Below are 25,035 nucleotides of genomic sequence, written 5' to 3' on the forward strand. Positions count from 1 at the left end.
ACCCATCCCTCCACCACTGCCCATTCTCCACTACCGCTGATCCCTGATCCTAGTATTCTCCCACCACTCCCATCCCAACCCCCCTCCCCCCTGTGACCAGCACACTCCCTTTTACTCTCTCTCTCCTTTAGGGTGTTGTAGTCTGCGATGCAGGTATTAATTGGCCATCATGTTCGGTCTATAGTTTATTTTCAGCACACATCTCCCATCCCAAGCGGGTCCTCCAAGCATCCTTTACTTGGTGGTCCCTTCTCTAGCTGAGCTGCCTTTTCTCCCAGCATGTGAGGCAGGCTTCCAAGCCATGGAACAATCCTCCTGGTCCTTATCTCGTCTATCTTTGGGTGTTAGTCTCCCATTTGCAGTCCCTCTCTTTCTGACTCATTTCACTTAGCATGATCACTATCACTATCACCCCGTTGTTCTTCAATTCGCTCCAGCGGGTCCAGTAACGTCTCCATTTGTCCCTGTAAAGTGCAAGTGTAGCCTGATACATGATACTTAGCATTATACTCCATGTTAATCCACTTATATGAATATTTCATGACCTCATCTTTTCTAACAGCTGCATAGTATACTGTTGTGTAGATGTACTGACGTTTTCTTAGCCAGTCATCTGTTCTCAGGCACTCGGGTTTTTTTTCCAGATTCTGGCTATTGTAAACAGTGCTGCAATGAACATATACCACCTCTTTTAGAACAGGAAGGGGCATCAACTCTTAGTGTAAACGCACTTTTTCCCACCAGCATCTTCTATCACCTACTGCACTGTTTTCTCTCAGATCACTAAAAAAAGAATTTTAACCTCAACTGCAGAGACAGCTTAATGGGTTAAGCGAAGGCATTGCAAAAATGGGATTCACAGCTTTGATTCTCTGCTTTACTTGGACTGAACCACACTGACCTGAATCAGGATTGGCCCCTGAGCACCACTGTGTTTGGCACCAGAATAAAGTAATAATAATAAAATCAAATTAAGGGCCTAAGGGTAGTATAGCAGGTAGGGCATTTGGCTTGCATGAGATCACCCGGGTTCCATCCCTGGCACCACTGGTTACCAAGCACTCCCAGGAATGGATTCCTGAGCAAAGAAACAAGATGGTCAAATCTTACCTGGGAACAGAATGGGCAGCAAATTCTCACCAAAGAAGACTGTTACTGAGATAGGGAAGTTAGGGTAGGGTGCCATCAGTATTAAGCAAATATTGATATTAGCTCGAAAACTTGGATATTAGCTTGGGCTAGAACGATAGCACAGTGGTAGGGCGTTTGCCTTACAAGCGGTCAACATGGCCGACCCGAGTTCGATTCCTCCGCCCCTCTCGGAGAGCCCGGCAAGCTACCCGCGATGTATTTGATATGTCAAACACAGTAACAACAAGTCTCATGATGGAGATGTTACTAGGCCCGCTCTAGCAAATTGATGAACAATGGGAGGACCGGGACCGTGACCGTGATATTAGCTCTCTCTACAGAGCAGCATGCAGAGGAAATCGAGTTGGGAGGTCCACAGGACGTCCACACTATACCTCGCTGAGAGTCCTTCAGGTCAGACTTTCTTGCCCTACAGCTTTGGTTTTGTGTTGTTATTGGGGTTTGGGGGGTTGGGGAGAGGAGGGAGTAGTGTTTGGGGGCATACCTGTGCTTCTCCTGGCTCTATGCTGAGGGATCGCAGGGGTGGAACCAGGGTCTGCTGTATGCAAGGCAAACATCCCAAGTCAGTTACTCTCTCCCCATCCCTATGGCTCTCCGATTTAAGTGTCTCTCTAGACATTTCTTGCTGTGGTGGCTCTCTGAAATTTACTGCTAAGGGGCTACCTACCTGACTCTCTACCACCTGTATCACAGCTATTCTGAGAACAAACTAGGATTCATCAATATTTCTACTGAGCATGTGACTGCCTAGTTAAGTCTAGCTACAGAATTCTAAATCTCAGCTCTTCTAGCTCATGTTTTTCCTTGAACATGTATCCTGCTTGCTTATCTCTAATTCTGTCTGTTTGCTTGTTCTTTCAAGTTTGTGTTCTCTCTTGAACACGTTCTTTTTACATTTTTTCTTTTTTTTTTAATTGGGGGAGCGGTGTCACAACTGGCGGTGCTGGGGGTTATTCCTGGCTTTGCACTCAGGAATCACTCCTGGCAGTGCTTTGGGAACCATATGGGATGCAGGAATTGAACCCAAGTTGGTCGCATGCAAAGCAAATACCCTCCTCACTGTACTATTGCTCTGGCCCATTGAACATGTTCTTTCTCTCTCCCCCACCCCACATCTTTCTAAGAAAGTTTCAATAAAAACTATTTTCCTTCAATAATAAGAACAACAACAAAGGAATTCTAAAAACCTAACTCATACCTCTTATCTTCAACTATGTACTCGAGAGTGACTAACCAAGAAGTATTCTTCTAGGATTCGTCACACCATTAAATAACATCCTCAATAGAAATACTGATGGAACCCAATATGTTCTCAGAATAGCTGGGATACAGGGAGCCCCTAGGCAGTAAATTTCAGAGAGCCATGATAGCAAGAAATGTCTGGAGAAAAAAGCCTTAAATGAAGAAAAGCCTGCAGAGACAAGATATAGAGGGGCCAGAGAGATAGTACAGGGATTATGGTGTTTGCCTTCATGTGGCTGAACACAGTGCTACTGCAAATGGGCATCTGAGCACTGCCAGGAATGACTCCTGAGCACAGAGCTGGGAACAAACCCTGAGCACTATCCGAGGTGGCCCCCAAACCAAAAACAAACAAAAAAGATAGCTGACAATGGTGCTACAGTCTTGTCTTTCTGTGGAATTTTTTTTTCCATAGGTCACACCCAGTTCAGTGGTGCTCAGGACTTACTAATGGATCTGTTCTGGGGGATCACTCCTGGTGAGCCTTGGGGACCATACAGGGAGTTGAGGTGTTGCGTTCACGTAAACTACTTGCAAGACAAGTGCCCTATCTGTGGTATTATCTCCCTCATGCTTAATTTTTTTTTTTAAACGAAAGCACCAGGATTTACAAAGCTTTCCATGATTGAGTTTCAGGCAAGCAATGTTCCAACACCAATCCTATCACCAGTATCAACACCTCTCACCAATGTCCCCAGTTTCTCCCCCTCCCCTAGTCTGCTTCTTTGTCAGGCATTTAAAACAAAATTTTAGGCACCTGGTTTTAACGCTGTTACTAATGGGTTTCCAACACCACACCCTCCACTCGAGTGACCACTTCCTTCCGACATTGTTCCAGTATTTCCCTCCCCATCCTATCTCCCCCGCTTCCCTTCCTGGTGGTGAGCAGCATACTGAAGACCAGTTCTCAGATTACTTGCGCATTGTTATTCCCATACTGTGTTTCTTTATATCTCACATAGGAGCTCATTCTGTGTTTGTCCCTCTTGTTCTAACTTCAGTCAGCACAATATTCTAGATACGATGAATCTCGACCATCCTGTTATTCGTCGATTGCCTCGAGCAGGCCCCAGTAACGTCTCCTTCATCCTAGTCCTGAGATTTTTAAGAAAGTGTCATATTCAAGGCTCTTTAGAATGAGACCCATCATTGTTACTGGTATTTGGCATATTGGGTACGCCACGGGGAGTTTGCCAGACTCTGCCGTGTGGACAGGTTACATTCGGTAGCCTGCCAGTTTGTCCAAAGTAGGAATGAGATAATAAGATGTTGCACGGCCGCAAATGCGGCAAATTCTAGATACATCCACATGATACTCCAATATTTTACATACTTCTAAGCCTTCTCCAATGATTTGGGAGGTACATTAGAAAAACAATAGTAAACGGAAATGGGAGAGGAAGAAACATAAAACCCAGATCTCCAGGCAAAAGTAACAAAGAAACAAAAAACTGCATGACTTCTCTTCTAATCAGATGACCATATTCATGTCCTGGTCTTTTCTATTCATGAATATATTAACTGTGGAAATTGTCTGCTAGGATGCATAAAGTATTTAACTACTATTATTTAAGGAGGGCACAAAAAAGCAAGAATTACAAAATAAGACTATTTTTCAGGGTCTAACTGTTAGCCGTTTGTTCCAATTCAGGTCTATTCTGTGAAAGGGAAGGAATTATAGGTACTATAGAAGCACAGAAATGGGGCTGGAATGACAACACAGCGGGTAGGGCATTTGCCTTGCACACCGTTGACCGGGTTTGATTCCCGGCATCCCATATGATCCCCCGAGCACTGCCAGGAGTAATTCCTGAGTGCATGAGCCAGTAATAACCTCTGAGCATTGCCGGGTGTAACCCCCCCCAAAAAAAGCAAAAAAACCCCAGAAACACAGAAAACACTATGCTCAGAAATCACTCATAAAAACCACTATGTTCACAAATCACTCCCAGCTGTCTACCTGCTCTAGAAAAACTTTCTGTGAAAAAAAAAAGAATTTCTGTAATAATTTCTAAACAGGTCATTCTTTCCAAAGCTCTATTATGAATTTTATGTAAATATTCTATGAATGTGAGAGTGAAAGTACACATGCATCACAAATGAAATGTATGCAAATTTAGAACTAAGATCTTGTCAGAAAAAAATTAAAGTACAGCCTCTAATAATCATTACTCAATGCTATAGAACAGTGGAAATTATTGCACAAAAATCACAAGAGTTTTAAATCGTTGTGTTTGACCAAAGAAAAGCCATAAAAAATGTACACAATATTAAGGAGCACAAAAAAATTCTTTAAAGGAAATAATCTCTAAAACACCACTACTCTTTTTTTTTTTGGATCACACCGGGCAATGCACAGGGGTTACTCCTGGCAGTGCCAAAGAGACTATATGGGAATCAAACCCGGGTAAGCTGCATGCAAGGAAAATATCCTACCCGCTGTGCTATCACTCCAGTCCCACCACTACTCTTAAAAGGTATTATTTATGAAGTAGTTACAGCAAGAGTAATGTTCTGAAAGGAGACAAATTCAAATTGCTTTAACAACCAAAGGGAAATGATGGACAGCAAAGTAGTCTGTAAAGCAACAAGGTACAAAACAAATACTGAGGGCACGCTGGCCGCCTCAGTGTGTCAAGTCTACACAGAGACTCGGAAGGGAGGACAGGAATTTAAATATTCACGTAGCATTTAAAGTGAGCATTTAAGGGGCCGAAGAGATAGTACAGTGTGGGAAAATGAGTTTGCCTTGTATATGGCTGGCCCCAGTTCAATCCCTAAGACCACATGTGATCCCTAAATCCTGCTAGGAATGATCCCTGTGCACGGAACCAGGAGTACATCCTGAGCACAGCCAGGTGTGGCCCCCAAAACAAAAGCATTCAACATTGACAAAAAAGTAAGCAAAAGTAACACTTTACAAAAATAATTCTGTATATGAAGCATTGGCAAAGAGAAGCATGTTAAATTTTATTTTCTCTTACCTTTCAGGCATTCAGACAAGTTATAACTAAGGATTACAAATAAGAGTGGGCTGGAGCGATAGCACAGCGGTAGGGCGTTTGCCTTGCACGCAGCCAATATGGCCGACCCGAGTTCAATTCCTCTGCCCTTCTCGGAGAGCCTGGCAAGCTACCAAGAGTATCTCGCCCACACAGCAGAGCCTGGCAAGCTACCCGTGATGTATTCGATATGCCAAACACAGTAACAACAAAGTCTCCAATGGAGACATTACTGGGCCCGCTCTAGCAAATCGATGAACAATGGGATGACAGTGACAGTGACAGTGACAAATAAGAGTGCTGGAGAAATAGTACAGCAGGTAGAACACTTGCCAACAGGTTTGATGCCTAGCATCCTATGTGATCTCCCAAGTTCACAAGGGAGTGATCCCTAGTGCAAAGCCAGGAGTAAGACCTGAGCACTGTAGGTGTGCCCCCCCCCCCCAAAAAAACCTGCAAATATTTTTTCTCATTTTAAGATTCTACAGATCATTATAAGAATTTTAAAGTAAATATGTTTTAATATTTTAACTGTGAGCTTTGTACTCATAATTCTGAAGGGGCCGATATGGAACTGGGTGGTAGAGTACATATTTTACATGTCCCTGGATTTGGCTCTGCCACCAATTAAAAAAAAAACTTACAAAGTTACTAAGGAAAAGCAAAAGGAGGTAAAAGAATTGCACCACAGGGTCAGAGAGATGGTGCAGAGGGCTATGCAGTTGCTTTTCATGTGGCTGACCCAGGTTCAATCCCTTGTATCAAGTGTAATGCCTGGAGTGATCCCTTAGTGCAGAGTCAGGAACAAGCCCAATCACCTTCACCTCCCAAACTGCACAACAATAACCTATCCTTGCCAAGATCATAAAGAATTTTTTGCTTGTAAATAGAGGCACACAGAGCTGTGAAGGCATCCAGAGGCCATGTGGCTAAGGAAAAAAGATAGTTAATGGCTAGCTGACATCAAAGTCAGCACACTTCCATGTCAAGAACATGAGTGACATTTTAAAATACAAATATTATTAAATAGAAAAGCCCTAGAGCAAAATTGCAGGCATCTGTAAGCATGACATATAGCTTGTCTTCTACATAATCAGACAGGCCATATTCATCAGGGTGGGGAATCTCAATTCCTAATATGAAATCAAAGGTTCACTTAGTTTAGTTTGGCTTTACTTCACTCTTGTCTTAGTAAACAGGCAGGCAGTGGTGGTCACTGTTAATTCAAAGTTTTTGACTTGGTGTCTTCACTACTTGCTATTACTGCTTATATTGGCTCAGTTCTTGGATTCTCTAAGAAATTGCAACCAACAGATCTCAGGGCTTAACTCCTTGGCTCAGCTTAGGGATCACTCCTGGCGGGTTTCAGGGGGATCATCTAGGGTGACACAGATCAGACCTGTATCAGCCGTGTGCAAGGCAGGCGCACAACTGCACTAGGTCTCTGGCTCTTCCTCCAATTATTTTCTGATTAAAGCCCAGCCCCCATCTAAAACCATTTACCTAGGAACACCCTATGTTATCACAATTTCTGGTCACAGAGTTAAGGGATATTTTAATCCATTTTATAATGTTTCCTAACATATAAACAACAATGATAGAAATTCTCCATAGAATCATTTGTTGAATTGTTATTGGTGGTGGTGGTAGTGGGATATATATTTATTTAACATCTATTTATATGTTAGATATAAATAGAATTTTTCTAATGGCTATATTTTATTCGGGATCCATAATTTAAGGAGAAAAATCAGAAGTATGTTAAAAAGAAGCACACATTGATTGAAAATTTTATCAAATGAGGACCACATGTTTAAAAAAGTTTTGAGGGGGCTAGAGAGATAGTTCACCAGGTAGGACACTTGACTTGCCTTGCATGCAGCCCATGGATTCAATCCCCAGCACGCCATATGATCCCCTAAGCCTCACCAGGAGTGATTCCTGAGCACAGAGCCAGGAGTAAACCCTGAGAACAGTGGGTACGGCCCCCTAATAAAATAAAGTGTTTGGTTTTATAGGAAAATGGCATCTGGAAAACCAGTTCAATTGGGGGAAAGCTCCTTTGTCCTGCAAAAGCAACATGAGACAGGACAGATGTGAAAACAGGATATAAAGTACTAACAGTTTTCTTTTAGTAAGAAAAGAGAAAAATTATGTCATTTAAACCACCATTATGTTTTTTTTCTGTTATACTTACATAACTTGATCTTAAGTGACAACATATAAACAAAAACATGGATTAAGGGGGTCAGAGAGACAGTAAGTAGAGCTAGCAGAGCATTTGCCTTGCATGCAGTGGACACAGATTCAATTCCCAGCATCTGATATGGTCCCCAGAGTCTGTCAGGAGTGAGTCCTGAGTACAGATCCAGGAGCAACCCCTGAGCATTGCTGGGTGTGGCCCTAAAACAAAACATATATCCATATCCATATATATGTGTGTGTGTGTGTGTGTGTGTATGTACATAGCACTGTAGCACTATCCTCCCGTTGTTCATTGATTTGCTCAAGCGGGCACCAGTTACGTCTCCAATTTGAGACTTGTTGTTACTGTTTTTGGCATATTGAATACGCCAAGGGGAGCTTGCCAGACTCTGCCATGCGGGCAGGATACTCTTTGGTAGTTTGCCGGGCTCTCCGAGAGGGACGGAGGAATGGAATCCAGGTTGGCCGCATGCAAGGCAAATATCCCACCCACTGTGCTATCGCTCCAGCCCATATATATACACACATACATCATATGGATTATATATAAAGGTAAAGGTAAAGGCCCTCCCGTTGATCGTCGATTGCTCGAGCGGGCCCAGTAACGTCTCCATTGGAGACTTTGTTGTTACTGTGTCTGGCATATCGAATACTCTCGGTAGCTTGCCGGGCTCTCTGAAGTGGTTTAGTAGAAAAACTATTCAGTAGAAGAATTTCTAGTAGGTAAGGTTGCTGAAAGTAGGAAAAAGTTACCAACAGGAAAGAGGATGGCTTCTCAGAAGAATTCTGTTCACTAGGAGAAGGGGCATCCATGAGAGTTTTTCTGAATAATGTATTACCTGTATTAAAAAAAAAGACTCATGTCTACCTATTGTTAAAGCAATAAATAGATTTCTCACTTTAATAGATACACGATCACGACCATCCTGTTGTTCGTCGATTGCCTCGAGCAGGCCCCAGTAACATCTCCTTCGTCCTAGCCCTGAAATTTTAAAAAGTGCCATATTCAAGGCTCTTTCAGGGTTAGGAGAATGAGACCCATCATTGTTACTGGTATTTGGCATATTGGGTACACCACGGGGAGATTGCCAGACTCTGCCGTGTGGGCAGGCTACATTTGGTAGCCTGCCAGTTTGTCCAAAGTAGGAATGAGATAATAAGATGTTGCGCAGCCACAAATGTGGCTGCGTGCTTCTGGAAGCTGGGTTTTATAGTCTCTCAGTCTTGGCCGTTGATGGGATTACTCGGTGCCGGGGGCCAGTTGGTGGGTGTGACCCCTGCCTACTGGTCACAGTAAAGTCCATTAACTGTCTTCCATCCACCCTATTAAAGAACATTTCCAGGGCCATTTTTCTAAGATGATAGATATAATGTGTCACTAAACTATGGCTGTAAGCTACTTCATTTAATCACTGAGGACATAGGAGGTCTGAATGTAAGAACAGTTTGTTTTCTATCTGCTTCTGGTAGACTTCAATTCATATATATCTGTATCTCCCTACCCCAAAAAACAAGTATTTTATTTTAGAAGTATCTTTCTTTATTCCATATATGCTTTAAAATATTTATTGAGCAGAGAAAAAGGAAGGGAGGTAAAAAGATGAAATAGGTGTTGATTTAACAGTTGTCTTCCAAAGTTCTGTTGCACTTTGTTCTTTAGATGTCTGTTAAAGAGAGAGAGATGTTTTATTTATTATTGAATCACTGTGAGACAGATATCACGAAGCTGTTTATAATTGGGTTTCAGTCATACAATGTTCCAATACCCATCCCTCCACCGGTGTAATTTCCCAGCACCAGTGTCCCCAGTTCCCCTCCCACCCTCTAAGCCACCTCCAACCTCCTGGTTTGCCTCTATGGCAGACAACTGAGATAGCTGTTTTAAGGCTATCTTCATTCAGGAAGTTCTCTTATATACAGGCATATTTAATATTTGTTTTTTAATATGTTTAAATATTGTTGACAGTTTTAAAAACATACTCTTGGGGCATGTTCAAGATCAAACTGGAGCACATACTTTGTATACAGGATCCCTGGGTTTAATCCCAGGCTCTGCATGGTCCCCCCATGCACTTCTGCGAGTGACCACTAAGCACTACTGGGAGTGACCCCAAACCCACAAAATAAATCATATAAATTAAAAACACGTTCTCTGATAACACCAATAGCTGATTAAGGGGCCACAGGGATAGCTCAACAGGCTGAGCACATGTGTGCAAGGCCCAGGTTGATCCCCAGCCCACAACACACAGGAAGCGATTTCCAAGCATAGAGTTAGGAATCACCCTTGGTTAGCACCCGGTCTGGCCCCCACCCCCAAATACAGCTAGCCACCCAACAAAAAGAATAATTGAGTAAAAAGAATTAATGTTGCATTAATTAATGAGTCAGATTGAAATAAATCATTTCCTCATGAATACAGCCATCAATGCTATACCTTTTGGGGCCAGAGCAAGAGTAAAGCAGGTAGGACATTTGCCTTGCACATGGCCAACCTCTGTTCAATCCCCGGCATCCCATATGGTCCCCCAAGCACTGCCAGGAAGAACCCCTGAGTAACATCAGATGTGACCCAAAAAGCAATTTTTTTTTAAATGCTATGCCATTTGAAATGTGCTACTGCATAAAATTTTACAGGCCTTTCCATTTTTCTATAACACCAGTTGCTCAACAGAGAAAAAAACAGATAACTAAATAATAATTTTATATAATATTTATCATGATAATATTTATCACGAATATGATTTCACTTCATCTGTTGTTTATTTCCTTAAACAAACAAGACTACATACGTGGCTCGAACTTCAGTTCTCCACCTGGCCCAGATGGAGGACTCCCTTTCTGCAATTTTTTCTGTTCCATCTGCTGTACAACCTAATGATGGGAAAAGAATGTCTTACAAATAAATATTATCTGATTTTCTCTGACATGAGTCACCCTTGACAATGGACAAAAAAAAATAAAAATGATATTTCAAGATGAGACATTCAAGCCCTGCAATTTAGAAAATTGTCCACCAAGCAGTTTTTAAAATACCAAAATTTAAAATACTACTACTATAGGTAAAGGTAAAGGCCCTCCCGTTGATCGTCGATTTGCTCGAGCAGGCCCAGTAACGTCTCCATTGGAGACTTTGTTGTTACTGTGTTTGGCATATCAAATACTCTCGGTAGCTTGCCGGGCTCTCCGAGAGGGGCGGAGGAATCGAACTCGGGTCGGACATGTTGGCCGCGTGTAAGGCGAACGCCCTACCGCTGTGCTATTATAGTGAACTATTATAATAAAAAATGCCAGTCTTTTAGGCAAGTGCCAAAAATCCTTTATCAAAGCAGAGAAAACCCCACCTGATGATATTCCAGTTTCTGAGCTTCAAGCTGGTCATGCTGACGCTGGAGCTCTTCTCTTTGTTTCTGAAGGTCATCTGCCTTTTTCTTCAGTTCTGTTTCTTGTGCAGAGATCATATTTTCATATTCTTTTAATTCTTCCTCGGTGAAGAACTGTTGCTGATCCAGTGTCTAAGAAGGAATAATGGAGGAAAGGATTATTAAAAATAATCTTAGAAAGGCAACAAGGTGCAGCTCAGCTTTAAAATTCTCTGGTTAGCACAGTACAAATATAGGACAACACGGGCCAGAGATTTGGTAAAGAAGTTACGGTGTTTTACCTTGCATGTGGTGAACCCCAGTAAAATCCCTGGAACTTTTGGTCCCATAAGCACTATTAAGAGTAAGCTCTATCTAAGGAACTTTCCTCAATATAGTCAAAGTCATCTACCACAAGCCCACAGCAAGCATCATTCTCAACGGGGAAAAACTAAAAGCCTTCCCTCTAAGATCAAGACTAGGTTGCCCGCTCTCACCACTCCTATTCAATTTAGTACTGGAAGTACTGGCCATAGAAGTTAGGTAAGAAAAAGATATCAAGGACATACAGATAGGAAAGGAAGAGATCACACTATCACTATTTGCAGAGGATATGATACTCTACTATATTTAGAAAACCCTAAAGACTCTACAGAGAAACTCCTAGAAACGATAGGTCTATATAGTAAGGTGGCAGGCTACAAAATCAACACCCAGAAGTCCATGGCTTGCTTATATACAAATAACAAAGCTTTCTCCAGATGGAACCCTGGCGACTGTGAGCTTACACAAGCAAGGCTCCGGTATGTGGCTTTCAGGACTTAATCTTCAAACTGGACTCAGAAACTCCCAGTTGAATCCCAAAATGGAATAGCTCCCTACAGAGACGTCTATGGAACCCACCCATTTACAATCTTAGAATTTCAGAAACACATGGCCACTTAGGTGGCCGCATGATCTTTCATGATATGCACAATGAGCCATAAAAAGTAAATGATCTAGCATTTGCCCCTGGAAGGCGGGCTTAAACGGTGGTGGGAAAAATTCGAGCAAAATATAATGCCCCCAAATAGAGAGAGAATATCTGAGCATTTGCCTACCATAGAGGTAAGGTGAAGACTGTGGGGGACAGGGGGAGTTATGGGGACATTGGTGGTGGAAAGTTTGCACTGGTGGAGGGACAGGTGGTCAATCATTGTATGGCTGAATCTCAAACATGAGAGCTTTGTAACTGTATCTCATGGTGGTTCAATAAAAAATTAAAAAAAAAAAAAAGAAGAACAGAGACATTAAAAAAAAAAAGGTCCTGGAGCTGGCGCAATAGCACAGCAGGTAAGGCGTTTGCCTTGCAAGCAGCCAACCCAGGTTCGATTCTCAGCATCCCATATGGTTCCCTGAGCAGCGCCAGGAGTAATTCCTGAGTGCAGAGCTAGGAGTAACCCCTGTGCATCCCCGAGTGTGACCCCCCCCAAAAAAATAAATCCTGTTCACAATAGTAACTCAGAAAATCAAGTACCTCAGAATCAGCTTAACTAAAGAGGTGAAGGACCCATACAAGGAAAATTCCAAAACACTACTTCAAGAAATAAAAGAGGGGAGCTGGAGTGACAGCACAGCGAGTAGGGTGTTTGCCTTGCACGCAGCTGACACGGGTTCAATTCCCAGCATCCTATATAGTCCCCTGAGCACCCCCAGGAGTAATTTCTGAGTGCATGAGCCAGAAGTAACCCCTGTGCATTGCTGAGTGTGACCCAAAAAGAAAAAAAAAGATATAAAAAGGACACTAGGAAATGGAAACACATCCCCTGCTCAAGTATAGGAGGATTAAAGTTATCAAGGGCTGGAGCAATAGCACAATGGGTAAGGCATTTGCCTTGCACGCAGCCAACATGGCCGACCCGAGTTCGATTCCTCCGCCCCCTCAGAGAGCCCGGCAAGCTACCAAGAGTATCCCACCCTCACGGCAAAGCCTGGCAAGCTACCCGTGAGATATCCTATATGCCAAACAAAGTAACAAGTCTCACAATGTTACTGGGCCCGCTCGAGCAAATTGATGAACAATGGGAGGACAGTCACAGTGAACATTATCAAAATGGCAATACTCCCCAAAGTACTATACAGATTTAAAGTGGTCCTTATTAGGATACCCATGACATTTTTCAAAGAAACAGACAAAATACTCCTGAAATTTATATGGAACAAAAAACCCCCACGAATAGCTAAAGCAATCATTGGGAAAAAAGGAGATGGGTGGCATCACCCCACTTCAAACTGTACTACAAAGCAGTAGTCATTAAAACAGCATGGTATTGGGCTAGAAACAGACCCACAGACCAGTGGAACAGAGTTGAATATTCTGTCACAGACTCTCAAATATATGACCACTTAATCTTTGACAAAGGAGCAAGAAATGTGACGTGGAACAAGAAAAGTCTCTTCAACAAGTGGTGCTGGGAAAACTGGATAGCTACCTGCAAAGAAATGAACTCTGACCTCTGTCTAACGCCAGGCACAAAAGTCAGATCAAACTGGATTAAAGATCTCAATAGCAGACCTGAATCCATAAGGTACATAGAGGAAAATGTAGGCAGAACCCCCCAGGACACTGAAGCTAAAACTTTAAGGATGAAACACCACTGAGCAAGTGGAAACAAACATAAACAAATGGAACTTCATTAAACTAAGAAGCTTCTGCACCTCAAAAGAAACAGTGACTAAAATACAGAGAGAGTCCACAGAATGGGAAAGAATATTTACCCAATACCCATCTGGTAAGGGATTAATATCCAGGATATACAAGACACTAGTAGAACTGTACAAGAAAAAAACCTCCAACCCCATCAAAAAATGGGGTGAAGAAATGAACAGAAGCTTCCTCAAAAAAGAAATACAAATGGCCAAAAGGAACATGAAAAAAATGCTCGACAGGGGCTGGAGAGATAGCACAGCGGGTAGGGTGTTTGCCTTGCATGCGACTGACCCGGGTTCGATTCCCAGCATCCCATATGATATCCTGAGCACCGCCAGGAGTAACTCCAGAGTGCAGAGCCAGGAGTAACCTCTGTGCATCGCCAGGTGTGACCCAAAAAGCAAATAAATAAATAAAAATGCTCCACATCACTAATCATTTGCCTTTTGCCTTTTGGGTCACACCCACCGATGCTCAGGGGTCACTCCTGGCTCTGCACTCAGGAACCACTCCTGGCGGTGCTCGGCTGGAGCGACAGCATAGTGGTAAGGCGTTTGCCTTGCGCGGCCTGCCGATCCGGGTTCAATTTCTCCACCCCTCTCGGAGAGCCTGGCAAGCTACCAAGAGTATCTTGCCCGCACAGCAAAGCTTGGCAAGCTTGCTGTGATGTATTCAATATGTCAAATACAGTAACAACAAGTCTTAAAATGGAGACGTTACTGGACCCACTTGAACAAATGGATGAACAACGGGAGGATGATCGCTAATCATTAGGGAGAGGCAAATCAAAACAATGATGAGATATCATTTCACACCACAGAGACTGGCACACTTTCAAAAGAACAAAAGCAACCAGTGCTGGCGTGGATGTGGGGAAAAGGGGACACTTTTTCACTCTTGGTGGGAATGCCTACCGGTTCAGCCTTTCTGGAAAACAATATGGACATTCCTTCAAAAACTAGAAATTGGGCTTCCATATAACCCCGCAATACCATTTCTGGGAATATATTTCGAGGATGCAAGAAAGCACAGTAGAAATGACATCTGTACCTATATGTTCAATGCAGCACTGTTCACAATAGCCAAAATCTGGAAACAACCCGAGTGCCCGAGAACAGAAGACTAAATTTAAAAAGAAACTTTGGTACATCTACACAATGGAATACTGTGCAACTGTTAGGAGAGATGAAGTTATGAAATTTCCTTACAAGTGGATAGACATGGAGAGTACCAGGCTAAGTGAAATTAGAGAGAGGAACAGACATAGAAAGACTGCACTCATTTGTGGAGTATGAATAAAATGAGATTGACACCCAAGGACAGCAGACACAAGGGCCAGGAATATTGTCCCATAGTTGGAAGCCTGCCTCATGAGTAGGGGGAGAAGGCAGCTGGAATAGAGAAGGGATCACTAAGAAAATGATGTTTGGAGAGATTGGTCAGGATGGGAGATGTGTACTGAAAGTAAATAAAATACCAAACATGAGACCCTCACAGTATCTGTATTGCAAACCATAATGTCTAAAAATAGAGAGAGAGAATGGGGGAAACTGTCTGCCATGGAGAGAGTGGGAGGATGGGAAAGGGGAGATATACTGGGGAGATTGGTGGTGGGGAATGTAAACTGGTGAAGGGATGAGTGTTTGATCGTTGTATGATTGTAACTCAAACATGAAAGCTTGTAACTGTATCTCACAGTGATTCAGTAAAATAAAAATAAAATAAAGAGCAAAAAAATACAAAAGAAATACAACTGAAAAATGTGAAATGAGAAGAAAATAAAAAGTAATGTGGCATAGTTAAAAAAAAAAGGGAGCCCTGAGCCAGAGTCAGGAGTAACTCCTGAACATGGCCGCGTGTGACCCTCCTTGTATGCCCCCCCAAATAGTATCTACCATGTTAATACCTTTTGGACAAGAAAGAACAAATGAGAAAAAAATGTACACAAAAGAAAAAACTGAAAGGGCTAATGAAATTGGTTTCCTACAAGGAAGAGTACTGGTGTGAAGGACAAAGAGAATGTAGAAAAGTAAATTACACGCCTATGAAACACATGTTTTGATTTTTGTTTGCTTGTTTGTTTGGGGGCCACACCTGGCAGTGATCAGGGTCTCTCCTAGTTCTGTGCTCAGAGATTATACCTGGTGGGGGCTTGGAACTCTGGGGATTGAACCTGGGTCAGCTGTGTGCAAGGCAAGTGTACAGCAAGTGCTTGCTGTATTATCCCTCCATCTCATGAATACACACATTTAAAATAGAAGATTTTTGGAGGGACTGGGGATGCATCTCAGTGGCAGAGCACTTGTCTTGCAGCTGTGAGGCTCTGGGATTGATCCCTGGAACTGCGTATTTCCTAGAGCATTGCTGGGTCCCAGCAATAAATGATCTGGCCTGATTGGCCAACCATCACCATCACTAGAAATGGCTCCAGGCCCTCTGACTATCGCTTAGGGGTTATTTCCCCTCCAAAATAAATAAATAAATAAAATCTACAAGGTCAGAAAAAAATTGAACACAAACAGAAGCCAATAAACCCAGAATTTCTTTTTTGGTGAAGCTCCCAGAAAGTAAGGAAACCAAGAAACTCTCAACTATAGCTGTGTCCTAGGTTAAAACCCAGAACAAAATCTAAAATATCAAACTCTTACTTTACAGAGGCATGAAACAGCAATTCTGAAACTCTTTGCATAGTTCCAGACTCGAGAAAATAAGTGAAACATTATTATGGAGGGTTAAAGAGATAGTACAGTCTTCTGCCCCCGTGCCTGGCTGTTCCTTGCTGGAGCCCCTTGGAGGGGAGCGGGTTGAGCTTTCCTCCCCGCCCCGACCAGGGCTCCGGCAGCCGAAGACCTCCAGGACCAGCCACCACCATGCTGAGACCACTCTCCGCACACATGAAGGTACTGGCAGAGGGACAAAGCCACGCGGGTTCCGGGGCCTAGATCTCCGAGCCTACTCGGATTGGAGTCGAGCATCCTCCACCCAGATCCTCCAAATTCCAGTAGGCGGGGGTCACACCCACCACCTGGCCCCCTGGCGCCGTGTAATCCCATCAATGGCCAAGATTCAGAGACTATAAAATCCAGCTCCTGGACGAGACCAGTGCAGTCTTCTGCCCCCGCGCCTGGCTGTTCCTCGCTGGAGCCCCTTGGAGGGGAGCAGGTTGAGCTTTCCTCCCCGCCCCGACCAGGGCTCCGGCAGCCAAAGACCTCCAGGACCAGCCACCACCATGCTGAGACCACTCTCCGCACACATGAAGGTACTGGCAGAGGGACAAAGCCACGCGGGTTTCGGGGCCGAGATCTCCGAGCTTACTCGGATTGGAGTCGAGCATCCTCCACCCAGATCCTCCAAATTCCAGTAGGTGGGGGTCACACCCACCACCTGACCCCCTGGCGCCGTGTAATCCCATCAACGGCCAAGACTCAGAGACTATAAAATCCAGCTCCCAAAACCGCATTCGCGGCCACGCGACATCTCATCAGGACATCTTTTAATGACATCTTATTATCTCATTCCTACTTTGGATAAACTTGCAGGCTATCGAATGTAGCTTGCCCACAGGGCAGAGTCTGGCAAACTCCCCGTGGCGTACCAAATATGCCAAATACCAGTAACAATGATGGGTCTCTTTCTCCTAAAGAGTCTTGAATATAATCTCAGGACTATGATGAAAGAGACGTTACTAGGGCCTGCTCGAGGCAATCGACGAATAACAGGATGATGAAATGAAAATGAAGTGAAAACAAGAGATAGTACAGGGGCTAAGGCTTGTATGCAGCTAACCCTGGTTCAATCCCAGGCACAGCATGGTCCCACCAGCACTGCAGGGTGTGGTTCAACCTTCCCCCAAAGGGTAAAGGAGAGCCAGGATTTATAAAGACTATAGAAAGAAGGAAAGATAGTTGATTAGAAGTGGAGGCATCAGATTAGAATTTAAGAAACTATCAGTATGAATTTAGGCAATTTAATCTCTATTGAGTCAAAAATACATACAAGTATGTAAAGATGTGTCTATATGTTTGTGTATGTTATATATACACATTAAATATTATATTCATTTTTGTGGGGAAGGGCGCGGGGAGGCGCTCACAAATTACACAGGCAGCCCAGGGCCCCATAGGCCATTCTTAGTCTATCAGAGCACAGCTTGTTGCAGGGTCTGAGGGATCCGTTGCTACCCAGGCCCTGGGCTTCTTGGGGTCTCCAGCGCTGCAATTCTGGATGGGGACCATGTGGTGCCAAGGATCAAACTTGGGTTTGGCAAAAGCTGGGCATGTGCCCTATCTGCTGTACTGTGTCCCAGTCCCGAGGTGTGGACACTGTCCTCCTGTTGTTCATCAATTTTCTTGAGCGGGCCCAGTAACATCTCCATTGGAGACTTTGTTGTTACTGTGTTTGGCATATCGAATACGTCACGGGGAGCTTGCCAGGCTCTGCTGGGTGGGCGAGATACTCTCGGTAGCTTGCCGGGCTCTCCGAGAGGGGCGGAGGAATCGAACTCGGGTCGGCGATGTTGGTTGCATGCAAGGCAAACGCCCTACCCGCTGTGCTATCGCTCCAGCCCTTGTCCCAGTCCCAATATAGGTTTTTGTTTGTTTTTTAACTAATCAAATCTGTTATGGCTCTCTGGGAACAAAAAGCAAGTCCACTGGTCATCTCTAGTTGGCCACCGATCTCTATGGAAAAGAACCAGGAGTCCCCAGAAAAATGGCTGGGAAAGAACAAGATCATCTGTCTATGTCATTTTTCTTTTTTTGGGTCACATCCAGCGATGTTCATGGATTACTCCTGGTTTTGCACTCAGGAGTCACTCCTGGCGGTGCTCAGGGGACCATAATGGGATGGCTGGGACTCGAACCCAGGTCAGCCGTGTGCAAGGCAAACGCCCTACCCGCTGTGCTATTGATGTCAATGTCTTTTAAGCTTAAACAAACAAACAAAAAAAGTCCTTGGTCAATGATGGCCAATTCAGAGTATCTTTTTCTTTCTTTTTTCTTCTTTCCTTTTGATTTTTGGTCCACACCTGACAGTGCTCAGTCACCATATGGGTTTTCAAGGATAGAATGTGAGTCAGCCACATGCAAGGCGAGTGCCCTGCTTGCCATACTCTCTCTCCAACCCTAAGCATTTGTTGTTGTTTTGAGGCCACATCTGGCAGTGCTCCTGGCTTATTCCTGGCCTCTGCACTCAAGGATCACCATGATTCTACACAGATAAAAAGTAGATCAAGGGGCTGGAGCAACAGCACAGCAGGTAGGGCGTTTGCCTTGCACGTGGCCAACTGGTTTGATTCCCAGCACCCCATATGTCCCCTGAGCACTGCCAGGGGTGATTCCTGAGTGCAGAGCCAGGAGTACCCCTGAGCATCCACGGGTGTGACCCAAAAAGAAAACAAACAAAAAGTAGATAAAGGAAAGGGATAGCTGTTTCTTACATTAGGAAGTCAACTAGTAAATGTAGAATAGTGATAGGGAATCACCATTTTTCAGTGGGAGTAGTAACATCTAATTCTTTTTATTTTTTAAACACCTAATTCTTACCAGAATGACCAATGGATACTGAAATTAGCAAACAAATTTTTACATAGTGTCAAAGTACAGCCTCAAAGTTACAAAAAGTATTTAAAAAATAACTTTCTCAATTTCAATGCTGAAACTAGCAAACAATTAAATTTTTACCTAGTGTCAAAGTATAGCCTCAAAGTTACAAAAAGTTTTTAGAAAATAACATTCTCAATTTCAATTTATCTTTTTTTTTCCTTTTTTTTAAATTTTTTTTTTTATTAGTGAAACACCATGAGGTACAGTTGTAGATTTACAATTTTTTGTGCTTGGGTTTCGATTATACAATGATCAGATACCCATAGGTACCTATCTTTTAAAAAGATACTTCTACAAAGTTTATCAACAGTCTAAAAAAATATTTCTCTGGAAAGATCAACAGTCAAATCCTGAAGTTTTAGTTTAAGAAAGTGTGTTGCACTTCCACATAAGTAAAATTAAGGGCCGGAGCAATAGTACAGCAAGTAGGGCATTTGCCTTGCACGCAGCCGACCCTGGTTCAATCCCTGACATCCCATATGGTCCTCCAAGCACAGCCAGGAGTAATTCCTGAGTGTAGATGGGGAAATCCCATTTCCCCACCCCACATTCTCTCCCACAGGTGAGTGCCCCCTGTGTGCCCCTAGGCATAATAACAATGACAAATGATGACAAATATTCCTGGGTCCTGTTAATACTGCATTATCAGAAAGTCTAGATCCCATCAAATTATCCCTATTTCCTCCTAATATAGAAAAAAAAGCACTCAGATTAAAGAAAACGTTTATAGCAGTACTTTCTTTTTGAGAGTGAGTCCCGGGTGAGCACAGCGGTAGAGCTGCAGCCTTGCAGGCTGAGATGAGCCTGATCCCAGCACTACTCTGCCTCCCAGCAGCACAGCTGTTTGGGATCCCCTGAGTCACATGACCAAGTGAGAGACATCTGGCACACCACTAGTGTGTAAGCACGCAACTGTGCACTCATGACTGGGTGAGCACTGCTACCACAGAGTGGGAGCACCACACCAAATGTGCAGCCCCCAGCAAGCACCTTTACCCAGTGTGAAGCACTGCAGCCCAGCCCATTCCCTGATCATAACAGCAGCAGCAGCAGCAAAAAAACAAATGCCACAGAGACAAAGGGTGGGCGGGGGGGAAGGGGAAGAAGGATAGTATCTAACCTTTCATCTATACCTTTAAATATATTTATCATTTCTAATTTTTAAAAGCGGACATTATTTTTATACTTAGAAAAAGTAGTTTGGGGGTCAGAGAGCTAGCTTGATTGGCTTGACAGCATGATTTGCATGTGGGACGCTCAAGTTCAATTTTTAGCAAGCACTATGCAGAGTGACTCCACAGAGCTAGGAGTAGCCCCCGAGCACCATCAGATATGACCTCAAAAAAAAAGTCAGAAAATATTTTCAAAATTTTAAAGAAAAGTACAAATTTTTTAAAAAAGATTTAATTATAAGCAATGTGATTATAAACAAGGGATCAACTTCCAAAATTTTTCTTTTTTTAATAGAAAAATTCATTCTACCAATACTATGATGCATAAGTGGAAGTCATGCAGAAACATACCAGAGAATGAGAACTAAAAGGAGAATAGTCTGATGCGAATTGCTTAAATCATACATATCATTGGAAGTGGATTATTACCTCCCAGCTATCAGGTTCCAGGAATTCCTTCTTCTCTGTAGCTTTCATAAACTCTTCTAGGGTCACCAGTCGGTCCTTGTTGGTATCCACCTGGTTAAAGGAAAATGTATGGGCAAAAATATCATTTTCTTATACTATTTACATGCTAGAAACTGTTTTCTAAGAGATGCTGCATAAACATTTGGCATTTAGGGCCAGTCTAATGTTATTGGAAACTGCAGGTCGAGAAGAACAACAAGAAAAGAATACTCAACATTATTATACTAGAATCAGAAAATCCTTTACTTTTTCTTCTATGTAATGCAAATATGAAAAAACATAGGGAATATATATATCCCTGACACCCAAACATCAACATGTTTCAGTGTACTGATCTGGCTAGTTAAGGTTAATACTGTTTTTTTGGGTTTGGGGTTTGTTTTTTTTTAGTTTTAGGGTCATATCCTTTGGTGCTCAGGGTTTACTTCTGGCTCTGTGCTCAGAGATCACTCCTGACTGGGCTTGAGGGACCATATGAGATGCTGGTAATCAAATCCAAGTTAGCCACCTGTAAGGCAAGTGCCCTGCCTGCTGTACTCTCCAGCCTCTATATCATCCCTCTGGTCTTTGAGAATTTTATTAAATATATAAATTTTATTTATTTAATACATATGTATTAAGGATCCCAGGCCTAAATAAAGGTCCCAATTTATCATTAAGGGCTTAAATACCCTAACTACATTGTACAGATCAGAGTTTTCAGTTTAGAAAGGTGAACAAGAAATAAATACTTGCTGTCGTACCATTATGGTATTGAGCTTCTTTTCCTTGACAAAAATTAAAATAGCCTTTTAAAATAATATTGTATACTACATAGTATTTTGCTTTTAAAGAATGTTTCATAGCTAATATGCAATAGGATCTTAAATCTTTTAAAATATTTAGTTTTTATAAACTGAGTATTTTTGTAGCACAAATGATAATATTCAACCATACAACTATTCTATATATTTCTTTTTCACCTTATGTGAAGATTCATTGCAATCACTTGAATAATCTATAGCAATAACATTAATTACAGACCTACCTCATTCATTACATGTTCTCTCATTCGAAGCCTTTCTTCCTCCATTTCGACCATATCATCCTCTTCATTTTTGGGGTCATATACTTTTTCCAACTATAAAGAAAATTTGAAAGCCAACATAAAAGAAAGGAAGATAATAGGGAAAAAGTAAAACAATGAATATTTAATAAATTCATTTACCTCTTTAATAAATAGAGCTTCTAATTCTTGTTCATCTAGGAAGCCATCATTATTGACATCTAATGTTTAAAAGTTACAAATGCAAAAGTTGACTTTAATGTCTTAGAAAATAAATGAAATACAACCATATATAAAGGTTTGCAAATGTAGCAAAACAAAGCATCAATATGCTACATAAAAATAATTCTTTTTCATCATATCTTAGCTCAATCCACTGGAAAAACTCATAATAGTCTTTTAGAAAATATATACAAGAATAAAAGTGGATTATAATATTATAGCATAAAGCATGTTAGATATAACCTAGAATACCTTCATTTTAAAGAGTAACCTGAAAAACAATTCAAGGTAAATGGGCATAAAAACAGCTAATGGGGGGCTGGAGATATAGTATAATGAGTACAGTGAGTACTGCGTACCTAGCACACAGCCAACAAGGGTTCAATTGCCAGCACCTCAGATGGTCTCTGAACCCCACCAGGAGTCATCCCTGAATACAGAGCCAGGAGAAGGGCCTGAGCACTGATGGGTATAGCCCAAAAACAAAATAAAAGAAACACACACACACACACACACACACACACAAACACTCACACAGCTATTAGGGCCAGAGAAATAGTACAGTGGGCAGGACAATTGCCTTGGATGTGGTCAAGCCAGATTTGATCCCTGACACCACATATAGTCCCCTGAGTTCCACCAGGATTGACCCCTGAGAGCAGACCCAGCAATAAGCTGTGAGAACTATCAAATACAAAAACAAAACAAAACCAAAAACACAGCTACGAGGGCTGGAAAGATAATTCAGTGGGCTGAGTATCTGAGTATGTGCTTGGCATGCAGAAGACTTGGATTCAATCCTTGGCTCCACATGGGCTCCAAGCACAGCCAGAGACAACCTCAGGTGTCCAAAGAACACAACAAAACAATCCACAGAGACTCACTTAAGTAATTTACCCTACAGATCAGTAATAAGGTTTGTTATTTCACCCTAGAGAGAAAATATAAACATTTATTGTCAGTAGGACAATAGAAACTATCTTTTAATAGATTCTACCATATAAACAAAACAATCTTGGCAGAAATTAAGAATAAAGGAGGTATAATTTTTCAAACATCGCATGTGAAGATTTATATTTGTATCAAATCTGTTACCATGTAATTTGAAAAATGTCTTGGGGTCGAAGTCATTAGGATCCAATCCATCAGCTTCTTCCCAAACCTCCTTGAGTTGATCTTTGCTTCCCTGTAAGTCAATTTTTGAAAACAACATGTAGCTGATGTGTACATATTATAAAAGTAAAATATAAATTTAAGGAACTTTATATAATAATGAATCAATATTTAAATATGAAATCTAATTATAAATTATATCACCTGGTATAGCACAGCGGTAGGGCTTTCGCCTTACAAGCAGCCAACATGGCCGACCCAAGTTCGATTCCTCTGCCCCTCTCGAGAGCCCGGCAAGCTACCGAGAGTATTTGATATGCCAGACACAGTAACAACAAAGTCTCCAATGGAGATGTTACTGGGCCCGCTCGAGCAAATCGATGATCAACGGGAGGGCCTTTACTTTATTTACTTTACTTTTTACTTAGTTTTATAAAGTCATAATCCTTACTGGATGATTAACTTTGGGATGATTTTCATGCTTTTTCTTCATTTCTTGGAATTTAATTTCTTCTTCTTTTCTCTTTTCTTCATTTAATGTTTTTAAATATTCCCTCCTCTCATGCTCCTTCATCATTTCATACTTTTTAAATTCTTCATGCCGAGTCTTATCATAATGTTCTAGATCACTTGTAGCCTATAATGAAATGTTTTAATTAAATTATATACATGTTTAAAAAATATAAAGGCATTTTTGCATTTAATATACTTTTTAACAGAATGCATTATAGAACAACCAGAATATATAACAGTCCTCTTTTTAATTTATACCATTTTATGTTAGTGATTAAAAAAATTTCTTTTGGTTTTTAGGCCGCATATGTTAATCAGGGCTTACTTCTGGCTCTGCACTCAAGGATCACTCCTGGTGGGGATCGGGGGACCATGTGAGGAGCCACGAATTGATATCCTGGTTGGCCATGTGCAAGGCAATTGCCTTACCCACTGCACTATTGCTCAGGCCCCATGCTAGTCATTATTATTACAGGAATATAGACAAAGAAAACAAAACGTTTTTTTCCTTTTTAATTGAGAGGGGTTTTTGTGGGCTTTTTTGGGGGGGGAAGGGGGCTATTAGGGGGCACACCTGGAGATGCTCAGGTTACTCCTGGCTCTGAACTCAGGAATTATTCCTGGCAGAGCTCAGGGCATCTATGGGATGCTAGGGATTGAACCAGGATTGGCTGTGTGCAAGGCAAGTGCCCTCCCTGCTATGCTACTGCTCCAGCCCCTGAAAACAAAAGGTTCTTAAAGTTCCTCATAAATAAATAAAAACTGACTTGAACTAGAAGGAAAAGACCCTCAAATCTGCACAAAAGAGAAACTAGAATGTTTTCTAACCACAACATGAGATCTATACACTCTTATTTCAACTTCCTGAGGTCAGAGATGGTTCATAATTTCTCTCAATATTCGACATAGGAGCCAAGAATATTCCCTGAAACAATTTTGTAATGCTCTATCTCATGATGATTCAAGTAAAAAAAAGGGAAATTTTATTTATTTATTTATTTATTTATTTTGCCTTTTGGGTCACACCCGGTGATGCACAGGAATTAGTTTATGCACTCAGGAATTACTCCTGGCGGTGCTCGGGGGACCATATGGGATGCTGGGAATCGAATTTGGGTCGGCCACATGCAAGGCAAACACCTTACCTGCTGTGCTATTGCTCCAGCCCCCAAAAAAGGAAATTTAAAAAAAATATTCCATGAAGAAAAGATAGTCATTTAAATAAATGGTGCTGGATATTTGATATT

At 42.0% G+C, this 25,035-nt stretch overlaps 1 protein-coding gene across 3 annotated transcripts in view; it reads right to left on the reverse strand.

Moving 5' to 3' along the window:
* Positions 1-9,108: 9,108 nt before the first annotated feature.
* The window catches only part of NUCB2 (nucleobindin 2), a 50,892-nt gene continuing 34,965 nt past the window's right edge, over positions 9,109-25,035 (reverse strand). For 2 of the 3 annotated variants that reach the window (XM_056115940.1, XM_056115941.1), the window contains exons 7-14: positions 23,727-23,912; positions 23,258-23,348; positions 22,103-22,161; positions 21,923-22,015; positions 20,857-20,946; positions 10,946-11,116; positions 10,394-10,475; positions 9,109-9,265 (exon numbers count right to left, since the gene is read on the reverse strand). In XM_056115940.1, the coding sequence (XP_055971915.1) occupies positions 9,258-9,265; positions 10,394-10,475; positions 10,946-11,116; positions 20,857-20,946; positions 21,923-22,015; positions 22,103-22,161; positions 23,258-23,348; positions 23,727-23,912 (780 nt within the window). In that variant the 3' untranslated portion in view covers positions 9,109-9,257. Of the gene's footprint in view, positions 9,266-10,385; positions 10,476-10,945; positions 11,117-20,856; positions 20,947-21,922; positions 22,016-22,102; positions 22,162-23,257; positions 23,349-23,726; positions 23,913-25,035 lie in introns of those variants that run through there. The other variant, XM_056115942.1, reaches the window with a different exon arrangement.

The sequence above is a fragment of the Sorex fumeus genome, unplaced genomic scaffold (genome assembly GCF_029834395.1).
Source record: "Sorex fumeus unplaced genomic scaffold, SorFum_2.1 ptg000030l, whole genome shotgun sequence".
Classification (NCBI taxonomy): domain Eukaryota; kingdom Metazoa; phylum Chordata; class Mammalia; order Eulipotyphla; family Soricidae; genus Sorex; species Sorex fumeus.